The sequence below is a fragment of the Aulostomus chinensis genome, chromosome 6 (assembly GCF_037954235.1).
Source record: "Aulostomus chinensis isolate RoL2024-O1b breed Wild chromosome 6, RoL_Achi_v1.0, whole genome shotgun sequence".
Taxonomy (NCBI): Eukaryota; Metazoa; Chordata; class Actinopteri; order Syngnathiformes; family Aulostomidae; genus Aulostomus; species Aulostomus chinensis.
In genome coordinates this window covers 26,711,541-26,728,872 of record NC_141325.1, presented here as the reverse complement: position 1 = coordinate 26,728,872, position 17,332 = coordinate 26,711,541, and the positions used below count along the sequence as shown (strand labels likewise).

The 17,332-nt window shown below is 42.3% G+C and overlaps 1 protein-coding gene across 3 annotated transcripts in view; it reads left to right on the top strand.

Annotated features, from left to right (window-relative positions):
- dock5 (dedicator of cytokinesis 5) overlaps positions 1–17,332 on the top strand; it is a 36,129-nt gene that overhangs the window by 6,568 nt on the left and 12,229 nt on the right. For all 3 annotated transcript variants that reach the window (XR_015116632.1, XM_086207242.1, XM_086207241.1), the window contains exons 2-32: positions 1,127–1,210; positions 1,449–1,489; positions 1,576–1,631; positions 1,898–1,994; positions 2,166–2,314; positions 2,425–2,560; positions 2,669–2,826; positions 4,263–4,344; positions 4,883–5,012; positions 5,824–5,896; positions 7,726–7,868; positions 8,030–8,155; positions 8,282–8,406; positions 10,139–10,237; positions 10,456–10,528; positions 10,625–10,728; positions 10,975–11,155; positions 11,486–11,583; positions 11,704–11,793; positions 12,528–12,628; positions 12,769–12,903; positions 12,989–13,100; positions 13,426–13,496; positions 13,722–13,828; positions 14,004–14,140; positions 14,966–15,061; positions 15,303–15,401; positions 15,695–15,865; positions 15,988–16,088; positions 16,317–16,375; positions 16,624–16,778. Coding sequence is in view for 2 of the 3 variants with exons in the window: in XM_086207242.1 (XP_086063368.1) it covers positions 1,127–1,210; positions 1,449–1,489; positions 1,576–1,631; positions 1,898–1,994; positions 2,166–2,314; positions 2,425–2,560; positions 2,669–2,826; positions 4,263–4,344; positions 4,883–5,012; positions 5,824–5,896; positions 7,726–7,868; positions 8,030–8,155; positions 8,282–8,406; positions 10,139–10,237; positions 10,456–10,528; positions 10,625–10,728; positions 10,975–11,155; positions 11,486–11,583; positions 11,704–11,793; positions 12,528–12,628; positions 12,769–12,903; positions 12,989–13,100; positions 13,426–13,496; positions 13,722–13,828; positions 14,004–14,140; positions 14,966–15,061; positions 15,303–15,401; positions 15,695–15,865; positions 15,988–16,088; positions 16,317–16,375; positions 16,624–16,778 (3,389 nt within the window). In the remaining variant the exon portion in view is untranslated. The remainder of the gene's footprint in view (positions 1–1,126; positions 1,211–1,448; positions 1,490–1,575; positions 1,632–1,897; positions 1,995–2,165; positions 2,315–2,424; positions 2,561–2,668; positions 2,827–4,262; positions 4,345–4,882; positions 5,013–5,823; positions 5,897–7,725; positions 7,869–8,029; positions 8,156–8,281; positions 8,407–10,138; positions 10,238–10,455; positions 10,529–10,624; positions 10,729–10,974; positions 11,156–11,485; positions 11,584–11,703; positions 11,794–12,527; positions 12,629–12,768; positions 12,904–12,988; positions 13,101–13,425; positions 13,497–13,721; positions 13,829–14,003; positions 14,141–14,965; positions 15,062–15,302; positions 15,402–15,694; positions 15,866–15,987; positions 16,089–16,316; positions 16,376–16,623; positions 16,779–17,332) is intronic.

Here is a 17,332-nt window from a genome sequence, read left to right as displayed (position 1 = left end):
GTTGCGCTGGAAACACTACAATACTTCTGTGCATTTTCACCAACAATCTGACACGGGTCCTGAGGTGGGTTAAGCCAGAAGGGCATGATAACCCAGGTTTGGACTCCAGCGTGAAAGGGTTATTAGACTTCAGCTGAATTCCCCATGGAGATCGCTGTCTCTGCAAATCAGTAATGGTACGCCCAGAATATCTCTCACTGACCAGGAAGTCAGTGTTTTGTCAAGTTTTGGTATTCAGACTGAGGTGTGATAAGCCGAGCCAGTTGAAGCGTGCTGTGAAATCTAGCCTCCAGCTGCCAGCATTACCTACATGCAAGTTAGGGCAGAGTTCCCCTCTATCACTAGAGAGTGAGAGAGAGTGGCTGCTCGCTTATGCAGCTCCCTCAAGTCATGACAAAGACTGTTGCTGCTCTGTTGTTTGCTAACCTGTCGTTTTTTTTTTGCAAGGTCTGTCTGGTTTTGGGTGTGTGTTTGCATACTCCCTGCAGTTAGAATGTCTGAAGTCACTTCCTGTTGGATTCCCTGAAAGCAGGGAAGGGCTCCCAGATAGCTGAAGGAGAGAATGTGCGAGTGTGTAACTATTGACCCAAGGTTACAGTGATATGATGATATCAGAAATCTAGAGGATGTGACGCCATAACTTCTGACCTTTGCCCCTCAATGTTAACGCTGTATCAGCCACCTACCTCAGTACAGCCCATTTACTGGAACGTTAAACACAGCCTCAGGTCATCTGTTCCAATTAAGAGTGGTCAAATGCTTCAGAGGTTTGAGCCAAACCAACCTGCTGCACAATGTCTAGCTGGCTGTTTGAAAGAGCAGTAAGAGGGCGAATAAATCAAAGATCAAGATTCTCTACACTTGTGAGTTCTCAGTCTGCGACAAGGAGGGTGAATTGGTTTCCTATTCCAGGGAGAAGCTGCAAGCCCCTGATCCAAAGCCTGTTTAAAAGCAGACTTGCTCCTTTGTGCAAAGAGTGATTGAAAAGTGAATTTCTTAATCCATCGGCCCTTTTTTGGACAAACAAAACCTGTCAAACTGTTTTCCAAAAGCTGTCTGTGTTCAAAGCAGTTACTGAATGATGTGTGTGTTTTATTTAATGAGACAGTCCCGGTCTGTCTTTCAGCTATCTACAATTATGAGCCCCGTGGTGAGCAGGAGCTGTGTCTACAGGTGGGGGACACGGTGCACATACTTGAGAAATTGGAAGGTAAGTGAGCCTGAACACACAACAGGCCCTGACACATCGCTCCTCTGCATCTCTCAGCAAGCCCACACAGGAGCCCAAATGATAAGTTCAAGTAACTGGCTCTTAATATTCAGTGCATAATAATAGAAAGGTGTCAGCTGCCCTGCTCCCTGTCCTCCTGACAGCATGGACTGTCATCAGTCCTGTCCTGTCCACTGTCTCTCCCTCACTGTTTCTCTGTTCATTTATATCTCCTCAGGCTGGTATAGGGGTTACACGTTACGCAAGAAATCACATAAGGTATGAGTATCATTAGCGCTTCATTATCCCATCGCTAATTCTGTGATGGGTGTGTTTATGCTGATATTGACTCTTTGTTTCCCCAGGGCATTTTCCCGGCTTCCTATATCCACTTAAAAGAGGCTACAGTTGAGGGACTAGGGTAAGATAGATTACATATCAGTAAACATATCATGTTGTTGATGGTCCACTTTGCTTTTCCTTCTTTCCTTGTCATTTGCCAATTATATAGCATTTGCAATTATCATAAGTGCGGATTCTGTAATGCTTTTCTTGGCTGTGTAGGGAAACCATCCATCTATTTATCATGTATCGAAATGCACTTGTGTCTGTTAAAATTATGTGACACAATCTGTGAGCGATGAGCCACTTTTCCCAATATCTTTTTTCTTTTCTTGTGGCTCTTAGCCAGCAGGAAATAATCATTCCAGCAGATTTACCACTGGTGCTGGAACTCGGGGCTACTCTGAGGGAATGGGCACAGATATGGCACAAGCTCTTCGTGGTATGTGGAGATTGCCTGCCTCTTATCAGACATTCTGTTTCGAGTACACACAGTCCTGTTCAGCTCTTGACCTCTCACCATTTTCTTTTTTGTTAAAAAATAGAGTAGTTTGTTTTTCTCAAAATGGTATTATATACTCTTGTATTATAAATGTAAATGTCTCTCTTACAGACGAACAAAGATACCCTGTTCAGGAGTGTTCAGCAGATGGCCTACAGCCTCATAGAATATCGATCTCAGATAGTGTCAGGAACGCTGCCCAAGGACGACCTTGTAGAGCTGAAAAAGAAAGTCACAGCGAAGATTGATTATGGAAACCGGTATGAATCCTGTTCCTCAGTTAATTCTCTTCTGGTAGAAACACCAGTGTAAAGTTGTACATGCGCTAGTCATGAAGCTAAGACGCAGTTTGATCCTTTGTGCTGCTCAGGATTCTGGGGTTGGACCTGGTCGTACGAGATGATGCAGGAAACACTCTGGATCCTGACCAGACCAGCACAGTCAGTCTGTTCCGGGCCCATGAGACCGCATCCCGCAGTGTGGATGACAGGATACAAGAGGAGAAGGCATGAGGCTTATTTATTCATGCTATCATTCACTTAACACTGTAGCGGCTGTCTGTTTCAGTTAATATCCAAGCCTGTGCTCTACCCGGGGGTTTTGCTTTTCTGCAGACACGACTACAAAACCTGGAAATGAGGCGTCAGACTCTGTTCAGCACGGTGCACACCTACAGTCTACTCATGAACCTGAAAAACTTTGTATGCAACATTGGAGAAGACGCCGAGCTGCTCATGTCCCTCTATGACCCCGACCAGTCGGAGTTCATCAGGTTAGCTGCTGGCTTTTCTTTCAAACTCGCGTGCAAGCGTATTGGTGAGGTTATTGGTACGTTTTGACTGAACTTAGTTCCTAACAGCTGAAAGTGTTTGTCATAAGTTTTATATTGTTTTGTTAAAAAATGTCAAACTGTCTGAAGAGCTTAAATTACAGTTTTGAACTGCCCCATTGGAGATATATTATATTCCATTATGTGACACAAAAAGGAACATTTCTACTCAATACAAATAGTAAAAGATCTTCCCTACGATCTCTAAAATGCTAAAAACTTCTCAAGTGAAGGTACATCTTAGAATTTGTATCTGTCAGTGGGAATAACGATGAACAGGAGGTGGCATATTATTGCGCATTATAACCCCTCATAGTTTGGATGTAGTAGCTTGAGCGGGTCGCACTGAAAGCTTAAAGGTTGCGTGTGCCAGGCATGATAAAGCTGAAAAACACAATACAGTGTATGTTACAAAAAAAATACTAAGCAATTTTTCAAAGGAATTACAGTTTATATGTCATGAATGTAAAAGACTATAAACTGTGGAGAGACTACAGTAAATCCTCCTGGGTGGCTGTTGTGTAGCTGTCCCAGACCTCTGATGTCCCGTGGCTGCGGGAAAACCCAGCTTGCCTCTTTCCTTTTGGAGACTCCTTTGTCTCTGCTTGGAGGACTTTTTGGTCGTCCAACTGTCCATCTCTCTCTCCTGGAAATGGGTTTAATTTCTTCGCTTTTACACACTGCACAAGGATAAACTGGTCAGGTTTTCGCGGTCAAAGCTCAAGGTCTCCGTGACTTCACAAAACGTGTTTTTGGCCAGCTTTAGAATTCATATCCTAAAAATGAGGTAGCTATGACGGTTTTTATCCAGGCAGTCAAAGGTCATCCTCAATGTGACACCATAATGTTTCACATAAACTCTTTTCTTGCCGTTATTCAATGACATCTCTGTGACACCCCGAGGGAATAATGATGAGTCCCATTTGCCCAAAAAAAAGACATTTAAACCCTCTTTTAAAAAAAAAAAAATTGTCTTAATGTTTGCAGTATATGAATATTATGAGTCTGAACAAACGACACCGGTTGGTGGAGGCATAAAGCCGTGAGGCGGTAATTGGAGTTTATAGCATGTCATAACCATCACAGCTAGAGACTATGATGGCTCTGTTCCATTTATTTGTAAGCCAATCCATTTGTCCTTTATGGCACTGCACACCTAAAAGGATTGCAGCTATTACTTGTGTTTGGCAAGTCAAAATGTCGGCAGTGAGAAGGGTCTCTAAACTGGGTCTTTAATAATCTGTGTGCAAGCAGCTTTTGATTTAGTTTCAAAGGACATCATGCAGCATTTTTGCATTAGTAATTTTAAAGTCTGGAATTTCTCCTGATGCCTCAGATTGTGTGATAACTAAATGTGATTCTTATTTAAATTCATGCAGTGAGAACTTCCTGGTGCGGTGGGACAGTATGGGGATGCCTAAAGAAATTGAAAAACTCAACAACCTGCCAGCACTATTCACGGTAACTGAATCCCAACTCACTGACTGTATTCCCTCTGCTCGGGATTGAAACAATCTGCCGCTGCCTGCAATCTGTGACACAAAAGACAATTTGCCACTGGATAGCTCCTAATTTACTGGAAGTTTCACTGAATAGCTCACATTCACAGCACATCTTCGATCATTTATATGCTTTTGCTTCCATTATATTTCAGCAGTTAATGTTTGTGACAGTCTGTGGCTGATTGCAAACACGTTACTGTGTTAAACAGCATGTGTGCCACCAGGGGTTGGTGGTTAAAAATGTGATAAAACCATATTCATCAAGGCAAAGCTTTCCCAGCACAGAAGTCAGGACTCATTGGACTTTAAAAAAGCATCCAAAAAATAAAGACCTACAGATGTTGGAAAGGGCTTCCATCCTGCAATATTTGCTAACTGGTCTTTCGCTCCAGTGATGCACACAGTGACACGTACAGCTCACTGCCTTTTGTATGCATTGCACTTTATCTCATAATGCGCTTTAATAAATCATCTTTGTGGCTGTCCTTCATGTCCAGGAACTTAGCAGGAGCGACTTGATGAGGCAGCGGCTCTTCCTTGTGTGTCAGATCATCAGAGTGGGCAGCATGGAGCTCAAAGAGGGAAAGAAACACACAGGCGGACTCAGGAGACCGTTCGGTGTGGCTGGTGAGCAACTTTTCAAATGTTCAAATATTTGTTTACGCAAAATAAAGTCCATTCAGCTATGAAAGATGCCATTTCTCTCTAGCACTCTAGTTACTGAGGTGTAAAAATGAAGGATCCATGCGCTGAATGAAATGGAAACACCTGTTTTCTGACCTAGAAAATGCCGCCACACGTCTTGGCAAAGGAGACTGTGGAAATTGGTTTAGTAACCGCCTTTTTGTATTTGGCCAGATGATTAGTGGATTTGATGAGAAATTGTTTCCTCCAGTGTTCCAGCAAATGGACTGAAACCAGAGACAGAAATAACGTTTAACTCAGAAGTCACATTATTCTCAGCCAGGAAAAAAAGAACACTTTGGGAAAAAGAACTGGAAGGAATGCACAATTCCGAGGCGTTCATAAGACGGAGATCAAGAAGGCTGAATCGGTTTAACTACTCTGGCTGGCTGCCATGCCAGACAACAGGTGAATGAGATCCAACAACACCTGGCTCAGCTTCTGTTTCCAAAGTAGAAATTAGTTTCCAGAGTTCTAGTGAGAAAAATAAATCAGGTCTATTAAATGTAAACTTAACTTGAATACAAGGACTGTCTGTCTCAGTGAGATTAGACAAAAACTACCAGGCCTGTCTTTCATGAAACTGGCAAAAAAAAAGGAGAAAAAGGGGATTTTGTATTATTCCCTTGGCAGAGGTCAATTATGCTTGCCTTGCCGTTGTGTTTCGCATAAGACAAACTGCATCTGGCAAATTAGGTTATCCTTGACTGTCAGCTTTTTAACTGTGATGCTCCAAATTTCTTTGTCTTTGCAGTGATGGATGTAACAGACATCGCACATGGCAAAGTAGACGATGAGGACAAACAGCATTTCATCCCTTTTCAGCAGTGAGTCTTGCAATATTGTGACACGTCTTTCACAGTAAACGCCCTTTTATCATGTGGTATGATTGTGTACAAATAATTGAAAAGAATTTGAACAGGATTTGAGTTTCTTTGCTTACTATGTTCGAACAAATCTTTCTCAAGGTTGCAAAATACCCGTGTTGCATTTCAACGACAAATATAAAACTCGCACTCGTGACTGTTCACTTGTCTCTAAGACGGGCTTCAAGGCTTTGTTTTCATTGCACCTGCACAGTGGGTGGATGGATGTGTTCAAAGAGATCTTAGATGCAAGAAACACCCAAAATATCTTGTCTGATTCTTGACATCCAACCAATTTCTCTCAAGTTTTTAACTTTTAATTGTTTATTCTCACAGTGTCACAGTTCATTGCGCCTTCTTGAGGAGTTGACATGAAACATGTTTCAGCAGGAAAGATGAACCTCAACCATTATTCACCATTTTTGGTCTATCTGAAATGCAGTCCTATTCTGTCTTGCAGGGCTAGATACATATCCACATTTGTGCATAATTATTCCAGTCTTTCACAAATGTGATGTTTCCTAGATGAAATGTCACTCAGGTCCTGGCAACAAGAGAATCTTATAACAGTCTAGCTGGTCAAACTGGGGGCGGCACAATGGTGTGGTAGTTGGCACTGTCGCCTCACAGCAAGAAGGTTCCAGGTTTTGAGTACCGGCTCCAGCACGGGATCTTTCTGGGTGGAGTCTGCATGTTCTCCCTGTGCCTGTGTGGGTTGTCTCTGGTAGTCCAGACTTCCTCCCACAGTCCAAAGACATGCAAATGGGGACGACGCTGATTGATACTCTAAATTGACTTTAGCCGTGGTTGTGAGTGTGAATGGTTGTCTGTCTCTATGTGTTGGCCCTGCGATGGACTGGTGACCCGTCCAGGGTGAACCCTGCCTCACGGCTGAAGGCTGCTTGGATAGGCTCCGCCCCCCACGACCCTTAACAGGATAAGTGGTAGAAAATGGATGGATGGATGGAACTTATCCTGGCCTTTTCAAATCCCTTTCTTTTCACTGACACCCAATCACTTAGTGTCTTATTTGGCACTCATGATCTGGATCGTTACAAATGACCCAAATTAAAGTACAACAGTCTACTGATTCGTTTTTAATCTCAAGTATTTAAAGGTGGATTCAGCGATGCTGGAGAAATATTGATGATTATTTGAAATCAACAGACTAAACTAACTCTCTCTCCCTTCAGTGCTTTAGAACTAACAGATGAAAATTTTCCTGAAAAGTAGGATTTGTGTGGCCGTGATGTATTGCTTCTTCTTCACATCTTGTATTTGCTTTTGAAATACAGGGACATACTTGGGTATGGTTCAGCTCTGGAATCACATCTGCCAGGAATCTTGTAGGCTCAGTCAACCTTCTGTTTGTTTCTCTGTGTCCTGCCCTCACCCTGACCTGACCGCAGCGTATACCCACATGTCTTTCTGTCTCTATAAACTAACTTTTCTGGTGTTCAGCCATGTTCAGTAACAGGGGTGCAGAAAAGATATTTGTTCTCTCAAGCATTTAAGTTGTGCTTGAAATCAATATTTTTTACTCTCATGAGAACATGAACCATTTTGTTGTTGTCTTTTAGTGTTTTTAGACACAATTACATCATAACTGTAGCCTTTTATACTAGAAATAAGCATGAAAGATAGTCACTTTAAGTGGCATGTTGAAAAATGGAATATCTTTCAAGAGATCAGGAAGCCTTACATTGTGTTTTTTGCAGCTTTTTTATCCATTTGTGTGTCATCCTGGCTGCTGATTGTTTCTGATTCTGCGTCTGATGCGTCCCTCACAGGATAGCCATGGAAACCTACATCCGTCAGAGGCAGCTCATCATGTCTCCTCTCATTCCGTCTCGAGTCATAGGCGAGAATGAGCCGCTCACAGCCGTCTTCAACAAAGTCATTGCCACGCGGGAGGTCAATCATAAAGGCCAGGGTAAAATGAAGTGCACGCAGACTTTGTGTCCCCCGTGATTTCAGAGAGTCGCTCTAAATTGACCTTTTTGTTTTGAGGGGAATAAATCATGTGTGAGGGTCTACAGGGGTGCATCCTTTCATGGTCTGCCTCATTGAATTTCTTTACATGTTTGCTGGCAGGGTTGTTTGTGACCCTGAAGCTGCTCCCTGGAGATCTTGCCCAGGTCAGGAAAGACTACCCCCACTTTGTGGACCGCAGTACAGCTATTGTCAGGAAAATGGGTTTTCCAGAAATCATTCTCCCAGGTGGCTTTAAGTTTTTGTTGCAGGGCACTGCTCTACATATGCCATGGTTTAATTGCCTTCAAAACCCTGAGCAGGGTACATAAACCCTTGACACATTCACTTGATCATCTGTTGTCCCTTCTCCAGGAAACGTGAGGAACGATATTTATGTAACCTTACTGCAGGGAGAGTTTGACCGAGGAAAAAAGAAGACCCCCAAAAATGTGGAGGTCATACTGAGTGTGCATGACGATGAAGGCAATCCCATGGAGGTAAAATAGACCAGTGAATGCAACCTGTATTTGCAGTACTTGTGATTTCTCTTCATCTGATTGATGTCAATACTGTATGTTTTATCCATGCTGGTTGCCTAGTCCTTGGTCATGCTGAAATATCTTTTTTTTTTTTTTTTTTTTAACTTTGCTACTTCAAAGCCCACTTTTTTCCACATTTTAGCTAATTTGTTCTCCTCTAACCTAATCAATTAAAGTAAATGACTGAACTCAAACAATACAACTCCATGCATTTTGGCCGGAGCAGTTGAATGAAATGAATACAATGGGAAAAAAAAAAGGTTGAAAATTTCATGGATATGCACTTCAAGAGCTTTAAGAGAGATTATGACCCCCGCCATGGTAGCGGTGAGTCTACTAACCTGAACATCTTCAAGTGATGAAGATTTTTATGCAACTAATAAGTCGTGACTTTGATTCCTATGGACTTTCTATAATTTGAATACACGATTTCTGTCATATCTTTAGAATAGCACTTAATTTCTACTTTATTAAAAAAGGCTTTTCCTTGCAAAAAGGAACTTCAACCTAAGAGTATTTTGCATCCCATTTCAGAACAGTCATGGTCTATGCAGGCTTTCATGATCCAAAGAGAATAATAATTTGTCAAAGGTCATTATGTCCAAAGGAGTACTTAGTTTTTAAGCCTGTTTTAAGGACAACAAAAAGTTTTTCCTGTTACCTTGTTAACAGTTTCGGCGTGAGTCTTCCACCTTCCTCAGAACTGTCACCAGAATGTCAGTGGTGCATTATCAGGTGATGTTGAAGGTCACACCTCCTACTGTCAGGTGGCCCCCCCAGGACGGCGCTCCAGGTGTGTGACAGCATATGTGCCACCTTGTAATCCCAATCACAGATCACTGCAAAAGAGAAAATCACATAATGAACTGGGAAAAGGCCAGAGTCACTTGAGCTGAAGACAGCCGCTACCAGTGGTGGATTAGGATGGCAGTGGAAATGAGAAAAGGTGTGAACAGGACGGTGAACCGGGACAAGGGGGCATAAATGCTGTCACACACCTGGAGCGCTGTCCTGGGGGGTTCTGAGATAGGCGGATGCCTGGCGGTGAAACTGTTAACGAGGTAACAGGAAGGCTTTTTTCGTCCTCAAAACCAACTTAAAAACAAAGAGAATAATGTTTGGTGATTCTGACTTTTCCTGCTGTCACTGTTAGGACAATAGTTGTGTTTTGAAGGGAAATATCTACTTATATTAGCCAATATTACCTTTGAAGTCTGGGTAATTTTGACCGGTCCTGTTTGACTGGACTTTGGTTCCATGAAGAACAGTCCATGTTGAGAGCGAAAGAGGCAAAACACATCTGATGAAATTAAATCTAACAAACCATCTGCTAGTATTGGATGACCGTTAATCTGTTTAATATGGTGTGAAACAATCCAGTTGTGGACATCATCCATTCTCGTGTCTCAAGTTGCTATCATAACCTAATGGGTAAATGGAAGAAATTTTTGGCTTGGAAAATTTGTCTGTTGCCTCCAGAGGCTATTTAGTGAAGCTAATTAGCCCATTTTAGGATGTTGACATCAGTTTTTAGCTCAAAGCACCACCGCACAGCCTCACAGAGCTGCTAGCGCGAGTGTTGAGTGTCTTGTTTGGTCAAAATGTTGATTCAAAACACATCAAGTAGCTTTTTGCTGAGGCAGTTGTTCCAATCCTGTGACCTATTATTCATCTCTCAATATTTTTCCAGAAAGTAATATTTCCTGGGGCTGGTTATGATGGCATCACAGAGTACAAGTCTGTCATTTACTACCAGGTGAAGCAGCCCTGTTGGAATGAAACTGTGAAGGTAAGCTTGTGAGCTTGGAACATGATACCTTGTGTGTTCTGTTTAGGTCTTCAAATGGATTTACTGTAGCTCAATATAATAAAATAATCTCCATGGGAAGATTTCAGGTCAGAATATGCTACTAATGCAAATCTTGCACCTTATGGCATCTGCTCCTCATATGTATAATCCTGTATTAACTCTCCTAATTCCTCTGAGTTTTCTCTCTCTCCTGCAAGGTGACAATTCCCATTGAAGACGTGTGCCGCTGTCACCTTAGGGTGATGTTCCGACATAGATCCTCCCAGGACTGTGAGTGACTGTGGCTTATTTGTGTGACAAACACCCACATGTAATCCTGCCACCGTGGTAAATACAGCTCATCTCATGCTGTTGTGTATCTTTCAGCGAGGGACAAATCAGAGAAGCCTTTTGGTATGGCCTTCGTCCGGCTCATGAGAGGAGACGGGACCACGCTGAAAGATGGCAGGCATGAACTTATCGTCTACAAGGTACTCTTGCCGGAAGATGTTTTTGTATTTTTATCTCCTATGAAAGTTAATTCACAAAGCTCATCTTTCAAATCAGCACATGATGTTTATTGAGTTTATCTAATAGTGTCTAGAATTACAGTCTTGAATAGCTGACAGTGGCTAGATGAATTGTGCATGAATCTCTGCTCAATCAATAAGTATGAAATTAGTTCTCCATCGATCCGAATGCTTCATGATTCATTCTCTGCTTTATGAATTTCTTAGGTTGACGTGAAAAAGGCAGAAGATGCAAAGGTTTATCTCACCTTGCCAGCAACGTGGGCTGAAGTGGAAGAGAAGGAGAAACAAACAGGAAAGCAGTTCCACCATTCCGGAGTGGTTCCTGTGACTAAAGACAGTTTCCAGCTTGCTACACTCACCTGCTCCACTAAACTCACTCAGAACGGTACCGCAGGGCCCTGCTTACATTTCTCACCATCTTCACAACCCTGAATCTGATTATTAAAATAATGTCACACATCATCCTTAAGAAATGAAACTTAAGTATACAGTGACCCTGACAGCGAACAATGCTGCAGTATCTTGTCCTCTCTCAGTTTGCCTTGAAATTAATTAAGCTTATCTGTTATTCTGCTGATCGGTTGATGTTGATTGATGCAGATCTAATAAGGTTTATGTAATTTAACTGTTCAATTTTTAACCTTACCTTAACTGACACAGAGGGGTGTTGCATTTAAGTGAGTAGATATAATCTGATGTATTAATGTCTCTCTAGTGGATCTGCTCGGCCTGTTGAACTGGAGGTCTAACCCGGAGGAACTAGACCAGAACCTGCAGAGGCTGATGGAGGTTGAAGGAGGGGAGATAGTCAAAGTGAGTGCTCTGTGTCTCGAATGTCGCACTAAATATGTAATGTGCTACTATATTTTATAGAAGTTGTATAATGCCCCTTTTTTATGGCTGTTTTATAATAGGTTTCTCTTTTATGTTCAGTTTCTGCAGGACACTCTCGACGCCCTGTTCAACATCATGATGGAGACCTCGGAAAAGGACACCTATGACACCCTGGTTTTCAATGCCTTGGTTAGTTTTTGGTGCAGCCGTAGTGTCAGCGTGTGACACTTTTTGACAGACCCCTATAAACAAAAACGTTGCAGAGTCATCATAGTTCAGATCATGAGTGAGTACAGCAGTCATGGTGACGACTTGGCAGCCAAGTAACACACAGGGTTGTTTTACACCTAAGCAGTACTTAAGAGTATGTTCCTGAATGCATTTGAGGGAAGAATTAGGCCAAGCAGTACTAGAATCTTTGTGGTCGACCCTTAATGCACTGCTGAGGCTCTTTTCAGAGACACGGGACAGAGATAGATGAACAAGAGGGGAATCTGCTTCTTTTTTTCCCCCTTATCTTTTTTTTAACGAACAACACCGCCACCATGTTGAGCGCAGCTCGTCAACAGAAACAGCCCTGAATTTCATCTGAGCTACTCAGCAGAGGTATTTTATTTCACCTGCTGAGTGCTGCATCCAAATTCATACTTTTGGGCCAAAACCCACTAAAGCAGCAGATGCAGCCAAATATGAACAACATCATTTTACAGCTTAACAGTCCATTAAGTAGACAGGTGATTAAGAATGACCAGACAAATCACACACGCGAGAAGACTGTTATTACTCGTGTTATTACAGTAGACAAAAAAATGTCCTTGGTAATGACAAGTAAGTGACAATCTCACACTTAAAGAACACCAAACCTATTACTGGGGGACACAAGTTGTTTTTTCATTTAGTTTCTTTTTCTTGTTTACATCCAGGTATTTATAATCACTCTCATTGGCGACATCAAATTCCAGCACTTCAACCCAGTTCTGGAAACTTACATCAACAAGCACTTCAGTGCCACTCTGGCTTACATGTGAGTCTCCCTTCTGTATTTTCCACCTTTGATAGCTTAAGATTTCACACTGTTTATTTTTAGTGTGTCTTCATCTCTTCTTCTCCACCTACATTTAAATTACCGGCAGACTTTGATTCCTGACTCATTCACTTTCTCAGGAAGCTAACCAGGGTGCTCAACTATTACGTGGGCCATGCCGAGGAGCCAGTGCTGACTGAGAGGCTCTATGCAGCACTCAAAGGTCTCAAGTATCTGTTCAGGTTTATTGTCCAGTCTCGGGTTCTCTATTTAAGGTATAAAAGCCTCTCCAATGAAGTATCCACAAATGCACAATAAGAGTAAATGGTTGTAATGCAATTCTTGGCCTTTTGTTTCAAGATTCTATGGGAACAGTGAAGACGGCGATGCATTTTACAACTCCATTCGAACACTCTTTCTCTCATTTAACACGCTCATGGACAGGCCACTGGATGAGGGCGTGAAGATAAAGGTAAGTTAGAGAACTGTGGTGGAGATTGCATTTGACTGACCTTTATTCACTAAAGCCTGGGACAAGGTTCCCTGTTGTGAAAATCACAATCAAATCTTTTTGTAATGCTGTTAATAAATAACTGCAATGTTTGGCTGTGGAAATATGTTGTTCTCATTGAGCTATTGAAAGGTTAGAAAATTAACAGCAAAATAAGTGTTACTGCCCAGTTGGCAGTCTCAGTGAGATGAGGAAATGCTGTGGTAAAAATCTTGTACTACACAATATGCCTAGCAAAAGCCTCCCCATGCTTCAGCTTGATGAGACTCTTTCTTTGCTTTTGCAGGGGGCAATATTGAAATACCTCCCCAGCATCATTAATGACATCCAGACTGTGTTTGATCCCGTGGAGCTCAGGTAACTCTCCTGAGGATTTGCACAGCTAGAACTGATAATTGCCTGTTTCCATGCAAATTATTACTTCTGAGTAAAGGAAGTCTTATTCTCAGTTCTTTCTGCTGTAAAATCAATTCATCATATGAACTCTTCATTAGTCCAACATGACAATAATTACTTGATGTGACATTTGAATAATTAAAATTGCCACTGCTGCTCCTTTGGCTCATTTCTTTCATTTTCTAGTGTTCTCCTAACGAAGTTCATCGAGAGCATTCCCGACTCTCAGCTTGTGCGTCAGAAGCTGGGCTGCATGTGTAAAATGGTGGAAAGTGACCTTTTCAAGCAGCCAGGTAGGACTCCTTGAGGCTCAAAACCACTTAATGACATTTCACACAAGATGAAAGGGAGAAGAAAAACTCTGCTCTGCCTTACACCTCTGTACAACTCCGTCAGATCATTTCCATCAACAAGAAAGGTACAGTGAGTGTGGTCTTGTTAGCATCGCTTCTCTTTTGGTTGCCACAGATTGTCGCGATGTGCTTCTGCCACTCGTCACTGACCAGCTGAGTGGGCAGCTGGATGACCACTCCAGTAAGCCTGACCACGAGGCCTGTGTCCAACTGCTTAGCACAGTGTTGGACAACCTGGATCGCAAGGATGTGGTAAAGAGCCAGAGATCAGAAGTTTAAAGGGTTGGAATCTCAAATTGCAGAGCAAACGTCAAGTTCAAATGGCCGAAATTAATTGTTGTTTTGTGGGGTTCCTGGACTCTTAGAGAAAGTGTAAGCAGCACAGAGTGGAACTGCTGCTCCTTTTACATTGTGAATAGCCATATGAGTTGGTTTGAGCATTAGATAAAAATGCCTTCGGGACTCAACTCTTACATTTTCTGACCATGCCCATTTGGTTGTTTAGTTGGCCCCTGGAAAGACCCAGAGCATGATGGAGGGATCACATATCCCATCTGGCATTTCGTTAGGGCTTTCTGGCAGACACACCAGAGGAAAACTTATCAAAGCAATCTAGTCATGGAGATGGATCAAGTTTTATTGGCCCATGGTTGGAGTTTTTTGCCACACCCCAGTCAAGATGAATTGATTTTTGTTTATGATGCCCATATGATATCAGAGGGGAGAAAAATCACAGTGCTTCTCCCTCCAGAAGTCTCCTGGATGCGCTTGATAACACAAAACTGAGTCTTCTATTAAAGAAATAGTTCCAGAGAAAACATTTGGCTGAGTAGATTATGAAATCTCAAAGATTTGTATTTGAAGTCACAGGGAAATGAAGCCCTGCATTGCTAAATACCACTTAAACTCAGTAAGATAACAATGGTTGTGCAATTTTTTTGGAACCATCCCTTAAATGCTATTCAGCATGTGTGTGTTTCTGTGTGTGTAAGTTGGTTTCAGCTGGTGTGTGTGTGTGTTTCTGTGTGTGTGTGTGTGTGTGTGTGTGTGTGTGTGTGTGTGCACGTGCATGCGCAGGGTCTGACCAGAGGGCACGTTCAGCTGATAATGGAACGACTGCTTCGGAGGGTTAATCGCACTGTCATCAGCATGGACAGATCCTCCCCTCTCATTGTAAGGCTCAGTGTGATGTTACAGCTCAAATGTGACCTCGGCCACTGCATCAGCATTCACCGTGGTATTATTAATACTGACATCAACAATAACTAGATATCTTTTAAGAGCAACAAGCAGGCAAAACAAACAGACCACCTTGTTAGCATAAGCTGACATTCAACAAACAAAATGTGCTTTGAATACAGGTTTTTTTGGAGGGACACTTTGCTGTGAGTAATATTGTGCTTCTCTGCGACAGGGCCACTATTTAGCCTGCATGACAGCCATCCTGAAGCAAATGGACGACATGCATTACGCCCACTACATCAGCACCTTCAAGACCAGACAGGATATCATTGTAAGTGTCCCGGTTGCTCCCCTGTTAGCTACAACTTGTCCTAAAACATCTCATCAATAACAGACATTAAACCACCCAGGCCACTTACTGTTCCTTAAGAGAATATTGATTATAGACATTTCATGCAATAGATTGAACTGACGTGATGAGGACGTCAGTGGGCCTCCATTAAGCAGTTAGAGCCGTACGTGTAGCTTGGCTATGGAGAAGTTCTACTGTGTGGTTCTTGTTTTTTTGGATGCAAATTTTATTCTAAACGTGCACATGCAGTGAAGCGTCTACTCTGCCCTCAGGACTTCCTCATGGAGACGTTCATCATGTTTAAGGACCTGATGGGGAATGTCTTCCCTGCTGACTGGATGATCATGAACCTGGTCCAGATGCAGGTCTTTCTGAGGGCCATCAACCAGTACTCAGACGTCCTCAACATGTATTTCTTAGACCAGGCCCATTTTGAACTACAGGTGCGTCATGACCTTCTCTGCCCAGGGAGAGGTTACATTTCTTATTTAACAGAAAATCAAAAGTGAATGTTATGAGAAGGCAGTTACACCATGAATATTTAAAACCCCTGCTCCCCTTTCAGCTGTGGAATAACTATTTTCATTTGACGGTGGCATTCCTCACCCATAAGACACTGCAGCTGGAATCATTCTCTCAAGAGAAACGAAATAAGATACTGAACAAGTGAGTTCATTTGTATTCATCAAAATCATCATTTGAATAATTCAATTTAATCCAAAAAAGAAGAAAATGCATTGAAGAAGGTGCCAGAACCAAAAGTGTAAACATAGAGACAGAGGAAGGTCCACAAACTTAAGCTCCCTTTTAGACTTCTAATGAGATGCTCCCCTACTGTTTTTATGTTTCTAATAAATAAATTTAACTGTGTTTTTTTTGTTTTTTTTGCCACAGATATGGGGACATGAGGAAGACTGTTGGCTTTAAGATTAGAGATATGTGGTACAATCTTGGTGAGTGGCATCATCTGAAAATGCTGCTATTATCATAGAGTTTTGCGGGATTGTTGATTTGGTGCCTACCAGTCATGTAAGGGGGAAAAAACGAAGCCAATATTTTTTATTGTCCAGTTGCACAGTGTTGTTTTGTTTGCCACATTATTGGATCTGTCCTCTGTTTGTTGGGAAATGAAGACGCAGCTTATTGCCTTCTCAATTCACGCTATCATATTTCTGCCTGATAATGTTTTGTTGTCCCTCAGGCCCCCACAAAATGAAGTTCATCCCAGCCATGGTCGGACCCATGCTGGAGGTCACACTGGTGCCAGAGCCTGAGCTGAGGAAAGCTACCATTCCCATCTTCTTTGATATGATGCAGTGTGAACACAACTTCAGTGCTGGACGCACATTCGAAACAGTAAAAAGACTCTCTCACAAGTTCAGCTGTAAATTTGTTTTTGTTTGGCTACCACTGAGGTCACTTCTAGCTAAATATCACATTTGTGTTGTGTGTGACTGTGCACCTTTGAGGGCCTGTGTCCTCAAGCCTTGTTTGTATGCTGGGGATATCTGTTTTGTATACAAATCCAAAGAAGTTCAGCGGTTATGGCGCTCAATGTCATCTGTGCGTAACACACTTGCCAACCAATTAAAATCAAGTAGAAGTTGGGCTGATAACAGCACTGTCAACGGTGGGGGAGGAGAAGCTGACCCCGGTTTATTCCAAGCCCCTTTTACACAGCCTGTTGATGATAGAAATACTGCACTGCTATAACGACAGCCGTCTGTTTAAAAGTGAGAAAGGAAGGTACAGGTGGGAAAGAAGGTTGTACCACTGAGCTGGCAGCAGAGGTAGTCATAGCTCTGAATGAGTGTATTTATATCTTTGTAAAAGCACCTCCCAATATCCCAGTTATTGATGATGTTACATTTAAGTGCTACCATGATCAATGTTTGAAATCAAGCTGTGAA